At 27.1% G+C, this 10,382-nt stretch overlaps 2 protein-coding genes across 3 annotated transcripts; one reads left to right on the top strand and one right to left on the bottom strand.

The window, feature by feature from the left end:
- Window positions 1-276: 276 nt before the first annotated feature.
- On the top strand, window positions 277-8,753 carry chp (leucine rich repeat containing G protein-coupled receptor chaoptin). Of its 2 annotated transcripts, XM_015322689.2 has the most exons (16): window positions 281-863; window positions 973-1,261; window positions 1,379-1,549; window positions 1,908-2,383; window positions 2,465-2,684; window positions 2,827-3,137; window positions 3,687-3,911; window positions 4,055-4,276; window positions 4,422-4,590; window positions 5,251-5,783; window positions 5,921-6,115; window positions 6,265-6,549; window positions 6,623-6,748; window positions 6,843-6,956; window positions 7,040-7,275; window positions 7,966-8,753. In XM_015322689.2, the coding sequence occupies exons 1-16, from the start codon at window positions 738-740 to the stop codon at window positions 8,249-8,251; spliced, it is 3,984 nt and encodes a 1,327-aa protein (XP_015178175.2). In that variant the 5' UTR covers window positions 281-737; the 3' UTR covers window positions 8,252-8,753. The 2 variants fall into 2 exon arrangements, with proteins under 2 accessions (XP_015178176.2, XP_015178175.2); XM_015322690.2 differs by lacking the exon at window positions 5,921-6,115 and having other exon boundaries at window positions 277-863.
- On the bottom strand, window positions 8,419-9,744 carry LOC107067306 (uncharacterized). Its single transcript, XM_015322691.2, has 3 exons — window positions 9,423-9,744; window positions 9,076-9,305; window positions 8,419-8,984 (listed from the first exon to the last, which is right to left on the bottom strand). The coding sequence occupies exons 1-3, from the start codon at window positions 9,640-9,642 to the stop codon at window positions 8,772-8,774; spliced, it is 663 nt and encodes a 220-aa protein (XP_015178177.2). The 5' UTR covers window positions 9,643-9,744; the 3' UTR covers window positions 8,419-8,771.
- Between the last annotated feature and the right edge of the window lie 638 nt (window positions 9,745-10,382).

Genomic DNA, 10,382 nt, shown 5'->3' on the forward strand with positions numbered 1-10,382 from the left:
TTATTATTAACATATAAATATTTTAAATAATCAAAGATGTGTATGAATACCGTGGGGTGCGGTATTTAAATGAAAATAATACAAAATTGACTTGATATGCTATTTTGTATACCAAAAGAAAAGTATTACTGTAAATTGTCAAAAAAAAAAAAAAAATGATTAGTTTATTAGAAGATATATTTTTACAAAAATGTATATGATGGTTTTTTTATCCCTAAAATTGTAATATAAATATATATATATATTAATATATTTATGTAAAATATTTGATATAAAATATTAAATTTATAAAAAATGTTAAAACAGAAAAAGAAAAAAACAATGAATGATATAAAATAGATTAAATATTCTAAATAATAATTCTAAACATTAAATAAATGCATTTTGTGCATCATTGAAATACCGCAACCCATTTGTAAAATTCAACACACATTTAAACAATTTTAGATATACATATATATATATTATGGAATTTAATGGATAAATTTGAAATCAATTTTATTTAAATATGTATATAATATTTATCAATAACTCTTCTCTTAAGGGGTTAAATCAAAGGCTTATTCTTTTTTACGCAACTATTTTCGTTAGCTAACGTCTAATGGTATATCGTAGGATTTAATCGCGTAAAAAGAAGCACCGTTAGCTCTTTACGCACCATTGAAGCCCTACTGTTTCAGGAATACTTCCGAGTATGTTAGTCAGTAGGGCAGTAGTAACTAGTTGACTATCAGTCAATGTGCATTGTCGAGTATTATTTCATTTTGAATCATTCTACTGGTATCGAAGTGCAGTTTCTTCAATCATTTACAAATAAACCATTTTTTTTATATACAGCAGGATTTATATCCAACAAAATCATGGTAAACACAATAATTACATTGTATTTTAATCTATTATTATTAAATATTTTTGTTTTATTTTATTTTACCATTATAAATGTGATTATATTAATAATAATGATTATTTCAGAATTTGTTTACTTTCATGAAACTGGGCTACGCGATGCTGATAGTTACATTATTGTTAATGTTTTGGACCTCAATGGCACGAATGCACGAATTACCAGTTCAATATCCACCATGTTTCTTCAATCCACTTTGCACCTGTTCAAAAGCAATACCTGATCTTGGAATAGTTTCTTGTTACAATGTACCAATGCCACGTATACCACAGCCTATTAATTCTTCCAAAGTTTTTATGCTACAATTGGAAAACAATGGATTGATGTTCTTGCAACCACAATTTTTAATAAATACAGGTACAATTATTTATTATATTGATTATTGTTGATAATGAAATAATTGACAAGTGTTTTATTATTGTGATGGATATGATTATTGTAGATTGCTATCTCAAATGTAATTCTATACCACAGGTCTTTACAAACTACAAATCAAACATAATCCCTTGGCCGACATCCCGGACGAAGCTTTCCTAGGGCTTGAGAGATCGTTATGGGAGCTAGAATTACCCTATAATAGATTATTCAAAGTACCAAGCAAATCTTTCAGACATTTACAAAAATTACGTCTTCTTGATTTAACAGGTAATTCAATAATATTATTGGATTATCCAAAAAGTTCGTGCCGATTTTGACAGAAGATTGAAACGCAACGCATTTAAGTCTTTTTTTTTTGGTAGATTTCAATTAAATTATATATAAGTGGTCATTATGTTTCACAAAGCTTTCTTCATCTTTATAGATAACTTCAAAATTTCGTCTTTTCAAAACTTTTTTCAGGTTTTTTTTTTAGCAAAAAAACACTTTACGCCATCTACTGGAAATCGGCATAAACTTTCCTGATAACTCAATACAACAAATTAATTACAAACAATGATAAAAGAAATATCAAGAAATCTAGAAAAATGTTAATCCAATAAATAAATTCCTAATTTGTTTTCAGGTAACAAAATATCGCATATTGCGCCAGAAAATTGGCGAGGACTCGAAGATTCGTTGCAAATACTTCGTCTTGGTCGTAACTCGATCGACAAACTACCAGCCGATGCATTTGCCGGTTTATCATCGTTAGAAATTCTTGATCTTCGTGAGAATACATTGAAAGAAATCGATGCATCTGTTTTTCGCGATGGCATGGCTAAATTAACTCATCTTTATTTAAATGACAATCAATTGGTTTATATACCATATGCTCAATTGTCATCGTTAAAACGTATGAAGGTTCTTGATTTAAGTTACAATAGAATTTCTAAAATGCTTCATCCACTTCACGAACCAGAATTAAGGGGCGTACAAATGTCATTGGATATTCTCAGATTGGATTATAATCAAATTGAAATGCTTATGCCAACCGATTTTCAACATTTTTATAAAGTTAACAAAACTTATCTCAATGGTAATCCTTTGACTATTATCGAGGTAAATTGTTTCATTGATAATTTTGATTATACAATAAAATTCAATTGTTACACAATTAATAATTGATGTTATGTTTTATAGAGTGGAGCATTTCGTGATTCCAGAATAAAAGAATTATACTTCAGTGATTGTAATTTAATTGAAGTCAATTCGGCTGATTTTTCTGGATTGGAATCATCCTTAGAAGTATTGGATTTGTCTGGAAATAATATTACCAATTTACAGAGTCATTTGTTTCAAGAATATGATTTTTTACGTACACTTATTTTTCGTGAAAATCGAATAGATACATTTTCACCAGGTATTATTATTATTATTATTATTATCATTATTATATAAAGAAAAATTATGACGAAAACTAATCCCTACGTAAATGATCTTATTATGTATAAGTATTTAATGTGTTAAATCTGTTTAATTTAAACCAATTTTCTTGTTAACAGTCGAAGTGTTCAATGGTTTTCAATATTCTTTATATAACTTGGATTTAAGTGGGAAAGAAAATAGCGTCATTTCTTTACAAGATTTACGACAAATGAGAAACTTAAGATTTCTGTCAATATCAAAGATGCCTGAGTCGACATTGGTACCAGAAAATTTTCTTGAATTTGGTATGGACATTAAAGAATTGCATATTATACAAAGTAACTTGAACGCTATTAAAAATCATGCGTTCACTCATGTTCGAGGAATCAAATATTTGGATTTTTCTGAGAATTCTATTTCTACAATTGAGGATGATGCTTTCTCTGAGGTATACAATTTGAATTTGAATTTTTTTTTAGATGCATAAAACAACACTGATATTTGATATTTCCAAATTTTGATTATAAACCAATTGTTTTATTAAATCTTCTTAATATATATATATAAAAATGACGTGTCACGTTGTTTGTTCGCAATGGACTCCTAAACTACTGAACCGATTTTAATCAAATTTTGCACACTGTGTGGAGTTTCATCCAACTTGAAAGATAGGATAGTTTATATCTCAATTTATAATACGCAATATTATTTGTTTATTAACAAAGAGTCATGATTATCTATGTTAGTTCGATAAAATTCTAACAGATTGAGGTATAAGGTAATTCGTTGACTTAAAGACGTGTGTATCGGATTGATTGTTAGCCACAACAACGCGTGCCAGGGTACCCCTAGTAAATTATATATCAAAAATATTAGATAAAACTTTGAATAAAAAAAAAGTATTGACAAATTTTCAATTACATATTCGTGCATCTAAATCAATTGTTCTTATATTAAACAAAGTTTCTAATATAAATTTAACAAATTATTTATTAAGGTTGGTCATTCTCTTTTGACGTTAAGAATATCGCACGGTTTATCAAGTTCCATTACCGAGATACCTAACAAACCATTTAAGTCTTTGACAAATCTACAACATCTTGACTTCAGTAACAACAAAATTAAATCTATGCCAGACACAGCGTTCCATTTTTTAAAGAGAATTAAACGTATCGAGCTTCAGGATAATGAAATTGATGCTATTCCAAAAGGAACTTTTCAGGTATTGATTCAACAATTGTTGACATAAATATAAAAGTTTCTATTAAATCTATTGAAGCACTTTTATTCTAATCTAGAGGAAAGGAGGAGGGAGGATAAACCTAATCGTATTAATCTATTGAACCTATAATATCTTTTTTTTAGGGTGACATACATTCAATGCTGGAAGAAGTGAATTTTGCTTTTAATCAGATTAAAAGCATACAAACTCATACGTTTGTAGATTTGTTGTCATTAATGACTATTAATTTAGAAGATAATGCTATTCAGAGAATTGAAAGACGTGGATTTATGAATATGAATCGCTTGAAGTATATCAATTTACGTGGGAACAAGATCACTGATATTACTGATGAAGCATTCCAGGTAATTAGATTTATGTTCCATTTATGTTCAAATCGAGATATTAAAGGGTTTGGACAATTGGTGTTAGGCCACTTTCAAAATAAATGGCTCATATGATGATCTTACTAATTGATGTGTAGTATTATATATAAATTTCATTTTGTAGAACCTACCAGATTTAGAATTTCTCGATTTGGCTTACAATGACCTGAATGAATTCGATTTAACTTCATTTGACCAAGTTGGCACGTTATCTTCCTTCAAAGTTAATGTCAGTCATAATGAAATTCCAAAATTGTGGATCAACAGTACCACCTTTACATCACCAACCACAAGTATGTATTTAATAAAAAAAAAAAACATATATTTTCGTAATTTTTGAAGTGAAAACTTCTTTAGAATGGAATGTGATTTGAAAAAATGAAACGCGGTAATGTAATGGGGAAAAGAAACGGCCTTAATTTCATATAAAATACTAAATATTATTCTAAAAATATGCATAAATTAATTACAATATTAGAGTTTAATTTTTATCATTATTTATAAAAAATATTTGATTTGCAAACATTTTGTTAAGTATTTTATTATTTATTTTCTTTGTAATTATAAAAAATGCGCGCCTGTTAGTATGCAACCCTCCAGACACACTTTGAATTTTGTCCAGTCAAAATTGTTTATACACGTGTGTATGACGGGTTGCCTATCTTTCGGGCAGAAGAAATTCCGTCTCGACAAATGGCGCTCGCAAGCAACATTTTCAAAGTGTGTCGTCTGGAGGGTTGCATACTAACAGGCGCACATTTTTATAATTACATAAATAATAACAAATTAAAAGTACAAATAATATTATGATAATATTGTATAATAAATTATCCTCGAAATTTGTTTATTTGAAAGTTTCACTTCTAACTAGTGTGATATGCACACTGGTTTTTTTTTTTTTTTTTTTTAAATAGAAATGTAATAAAAAGAAAATGTATTATTTTGTGTTACAGTTGGTGGTAACATGCAAGCCAATATCAAAGTCTTAGACCTAAGTTACAATAATATATCGGACATTATGAAATACTATTTTAAACCAGTGGAATATTCGCTTAGTCATTTGTACATGTCGCATAATCAACTGACCAACGTTACGCAAGGAATATTTGGCAACATGCCTCATTTGCAATGGCTCGATTTAAGTCACAACGATTTAATCGAGGTCGATTTTGATTGTTTTAGAAATACAAGAAATTTACAGGTTCTTTTTTTATCATGGAATAACATCGCAGATATTCCGGCAGATGCGTTGAGACCTTTGAAAAAATTACGCATCGTTGATTTATCACACAATAGATTGAGATCATTACCGGATAATATGTTCACAGATGCAATCATTGAGAGTCTTGATCTTTCACATAATCAATTTATGAGACTTCCTGTTAAAACTATGTCTATATCAGCGGCAATGAGTTTATCTATTTTAGATTTGTCTTGGAATACTTTGTCAGGCATTCACACAACCGATGCTATTTTCAGATTGAGAGTAAGAATCTAATTTTAAACAAATTTCACTTTGTTAATTATGTTATGATTACAATTGTTCCATTTATTTTGTTATTTATCAATTATAAAGTACTCTTTATTTTGGTTTCTTTTTTTTGTTTTTTTTTTTTTTTTTAGGGATTAACGTGGTTAGATCTTTCATATAATCGTTTAGTTAGATTGGACGATGGAGTATTTTCTGATTTACCTTATTTATCTCATCTTGATTTGAGTCACAATAAACAATTGATATTGGAAACTCGTGGACGAACTTTTCATGGATTGGAAGATACACTTTTTTATCTTGGTTTAAGTAACATTTCTTTATTGAGTGTATGTATTTTATTTATATTATATATATAAGAAGAAAGAAAGAGTACGACAAGTTGGATATCAATATTTTTTATTCAAATATATATATATTGTTTTTATTAGGTATCTTTTTTGAGATAAAAAATTACATATTTTTTGTTGTTTCTTAGGTACCAGAATTACCATTAACGAGATTACAAATATTACATTTAGCACACAACGAATTGGCATCGATACCAGCTGAAATGGCATCAAATTTAACGTCGTTACATTATTTGGATTTAAGTTACAATGATTTAACTGTAGTTCCTTTGATCACACATACTCTTCCAGAATTAAAAACTTTTAATTTGGCTAATAATCCAATCACGGCTATCACCAATACAAGTTTCTTAGGTGTAGCCGATAGTCTTGAAGAATTGGATATACGATGGTTATCTTTATCAACGTTTGAAGTATGCTTCTCTTCTTTTTTTTTTTTTTTCTTAAATTAAACAATTACAGAATATTAATTATGTTTAATTGTAGGCTGGTGCTCTTTGTAAAGCAACGAAACTTAGAAGATTGTATATAACTGCTTACACGGGTTTAAAACAATTCAATTTTCCTAATATTTTGGAATACAATCATGGTTTAAGAGATTTGTTGATTGATGTAAGCATATACAAAATTTGATTGTATTCAAATATTGGAAAGATTAATTAACATGGGGATTAAGATTTATTATAATTAATTGTTATTATTTTAGGTTGAAAATGAGACTGATTTACAGAAAGAAATGAAAGGAAAATTTCCATGTAAATTGTACAATATTACACTGACTGGGAAAGCTTTGAAAATTATTCATTCGGATATATTAAAAGTAAATCTTCATTGAATTATTTATTATTCATTGAAATGATTTATTAATTTTTTACAAATTTTTTTTTTTTTATTTATTAATAGGGAATAAGAAATTCACATTTACATTTTGGATTATTTAATACAAGTGTAAATAGTGTACCAAAAGAAATATTTATCAATGCCGAATGGGTGAGAAATATTACGGTTGATCTTCATCGTACTGATACAAGAACACTTCATAATCCATCAACTGGTCATAAACCTGGTGTACCGAGAAAACAATTTCTCATGAAACTCAGATTAGCTGGAAGTTATATGAATTGTGATTGTGATATTGGGTAAGATGAATATCTTATATTTGTAATTAATGATAATTATATCATAATTAATACTAGAACTACCACATCAGCCATTTTGACTGGTTTGACAAGTTTATAAATTCCTCCTTCATGTTACATGATTTTGATAACAAATATTCTTCATTATTGTACTTATTGTTATTATATAGTTTTTAATATCTCAAAACATGGAGAGTTTCTTTTGTAAAATAATAATAAGTCAATAAATATAAAAATATTCGACTTTTATGTCTTTTTTAAAGACCAGTCATTTTGATTGGTTTTGGTAGAGACAGCTATGTTTCAACTGTTGGTAGTTCTAGTGTTAATATCAAAATGAAAATAATTTATCATTTATAATAATATATTAGGTGGACCAGAAAGTAATGTCACTTTTTAACCTCAAAATTCAAACAAGTTTTTATTATTAATCAATAATTAAATTAATTAATCACAAAGGTTATCAACAACCTTTTTCTATCTGATATGCAAATTTGTAATATCAATCACTTTTTTGATTTATAATATTAGAAATAATTTGACACGCGTAGTAACGACATTACTTTTAAGAAGTCCCCCTAATACATCCTAATTAATTCTTGAATTTATAATTTGTGATAATATATTAAGAGGGGGGAGCCAGAAAGTAATGTCACTTTTTAACCTCAAAATTGAAATAATTATTTTCAGATGGATTGAAATGTGGCAAAGAAAACACAGACAGTATCAAGAAGATAGATGCAATTCTTACGGTGAATTTAATAATTTTGAACGTGAGGAAGGTGATGAATTTAATTGTTGGGACAATGGCTCTGACGATGATCTAAGAGAAACATTTTGTATGAACAAAAATAACATGACCTTATCCAAAGCTTTGAAAACTGAGATCGAATGTGGTTGGAGTTCTGGAAATAATATTGGCACATCTAACCTATTCATTTTTTTCCTTTTCTTGATCATAGGAATACAATTATAAATTGAACAAGATTTTTTTTTATTTATTTTGTTTTTTTTTTGTATCCATCTCATTTGGAATCCAAAATAATTTCTTCTGTGTTTGTTTTCCAGATTATTATTAATTATTCTGTACATTGTTATTTACAATGTTGACACATGCAAATGTGTGTCCTATGTATATATGTGTTTCATTTTATTTATTTATTTATTTATATTATTTTTTATCAAAGCAGTTTTTTCTAACTGCGCAAAACCAGTGGAGACAATCAATGAGACTGTCGAACAATGTTCAGAAAATAATTCGTACAAAGTCTGCGATTGTGTAAATTAAGTTTCCCCAAAGTGTCATTTGGTCAGTGTTGTATAGAAACAAATTTTCTTTCTTAGTGTCTTGTTAATTAATTGGCGTATTATTAAACAATAATCAAAATTATTGTATATCAAGAACAAAATAACAATCATCACATAACATCAAATACTCAAAACAAAGATTATTAATTCAATATATATAATATAATTTTCTTTGACTTTCTTTATCATCAATAATTATACGACAGAAGTTTTGCAACAATATGAAGAACCATGTATAAAATTGGCATAATGATTAAACCAAATATAAAAGTTAAACAAATGTAAATACTGAGCAATTGTATTGCAAATATCGCATATTTGATAATCATTTGATTAATATTATTAGTATTCTTGATGTTTATCAATTTGTCCAATATGAATCGTAAAATGTAGAGAAATATCTGTAATATCAAATGAATTCATAGGAAAATATTATGTTTCAATTAGAAATAGGGTTACTTCGGTCAGTCATTAAAATGATATTTTCATTACTTCTGCAATAGGTGCAATATTAACAATAATATAAAGCAGAGCGATCAATGATCGACCTGTTGCTTGACCCATGACTTTAACAAGATCCCTAAAAGGATATTCTTTGCGTGAAATACCATTGGTGGTTTCTTGATAATTTGCTAAATGTTCTCTTACGTTTAACAAAATTGTCGTCTTTGGTTTTTTATTTGTAACACTGACGGAGGTGGACTCCTTAAGACTGCAATCGTCTGAAAAATTCAATCAAAATATTAAATATGATTAAACAATAATTATTATTATAAAAAAAAAAAGAAATATGAGTCTTATATTTAATTTGTTTTAATTAATGTAGTATTTAAATGTACCTATCATTTCTATACCACTTTTATTACTAAATTGTATTGAATTATTGCAATTAGAAATGCTGTATGGATTTTTAGATTTCATTTCTGTATTAATGGTTGCTTCTTGAGTAGTTTTTTTATTATCGTTCAAAGCTAGTTCTATCGATTGCCAAAATTCCTTGCAATCATATTTCCAATCACCTGATTTATTATTTCCATTTGATAAATATGATTGTTCCATCGTTGATCTATTTATTTCTTTATCGGATTGATTTAAACCATTGGAAATTGGAGAAGATGTAAAACCGTTCTTCAGATTTCTATAATATTCCTCTTGTGGAAACTAATGAATAAACAAGCCCATAATTTCGTTGAAAATATATTATTATTATTTTCATTCTTATATCATAATCAAATGTTTAATGTAAATAAAATTACAGTTGATTGAATGGGTTCCTTTAAATTTGCAATGCGAGTTGTTCCATTTGATGATTCTTGAAAAAATGTAAACCCTTGTTGCGATTTCCTTCTTTTTAAATCATTAGTATGATGATAGATATTAGTATTATTATTCCACATAACGAAATTTAGTATTATAATAATAATAATAATAATAATCACAAAAATATTATATAAGTAAATGTAATTATCGTGATGAAGAAGAGATATGTTTAAATACAATAATTCAAATTATGAAAATACAAGAGTCCTATTGTCCAATTAGTACTGAGATATTTATCTCTTATAAAAAAAAAAAAAAAAAAAATAACCAATATTAATATTTATATATTAAATTAAATACAAAAAAAAAAAAAAGAAAAAAGGAAGAAACAAAACAAAACAAAACAGAAATTTTTTAATTAATTAAAAGAAAAAAAAAGCAAAAAAACAAAAAGAAACAAAAAATGTCGTACGACATCAAATGATTTAAAATTTAGCAATTAAAAATAAAAAACAAATTAGAATTTTGTTATTTATAAA

This window comes from Polistes dominula, unplaced genomic scaffold (assembly GCF_049000335.1).
Source record: "Polistes dominula isolate Pdom_NZ unplaced genomic scaffold, Pdom_raw_medaka contig_75, whole genome shotgun sequence".
Lineage (NCBI taxonomy): Eukaryota > Metazoa > Arthropoda > Insecta > Hymenoptera > Vespidae > Polistes > Polistes dominula.

Excerpts from the sequence above, each read along its gene's own strand:
- chp (XM_015322689.2), top strand. The coding sequence starts at position 738 with ATGTGCATTGTCGAGTATTATTTCATTTTGAATCATTCTACTGGTATC. Across the intron at positions 3,138-3,686 it reads AGGATGATGCTTTCTCTGAG|GTTGGTCATTCTCTTTTGAC; the intron begins GTATACAATTTG and ends TTATTTATTAAG. Across the intron at positions 6,749-6,842 it reads TAAGAGATTTGTTGATTGAT|GTTGAAAATGAGACTGATTT; the intron begins GTAAGCATATAC and ends TTATTATTTTAG.
- LOC107067306 (XM_015322691.2), bottom strand. The coding sequence starts at position 9,642 with ATGGAACAATCATATTTATCAAATGGAAATAATAAATCAGGTGATTGG. Across the intron at positions 9,306-9,422 it reads AAGTGGTATAGAAATGATAG|ACGATTGCAGTCTTAAGGAG; the intron begins GTACATTTAAAT and ends TGAATTTTTCAG. Across the intron at positions 8,985-9,075 it reads ATATTGCACCTATTGCAGAA|ATATTTCTCTACATTTTACG; the intron begins GTAATGAAAATA and ends TTGATATTACAG.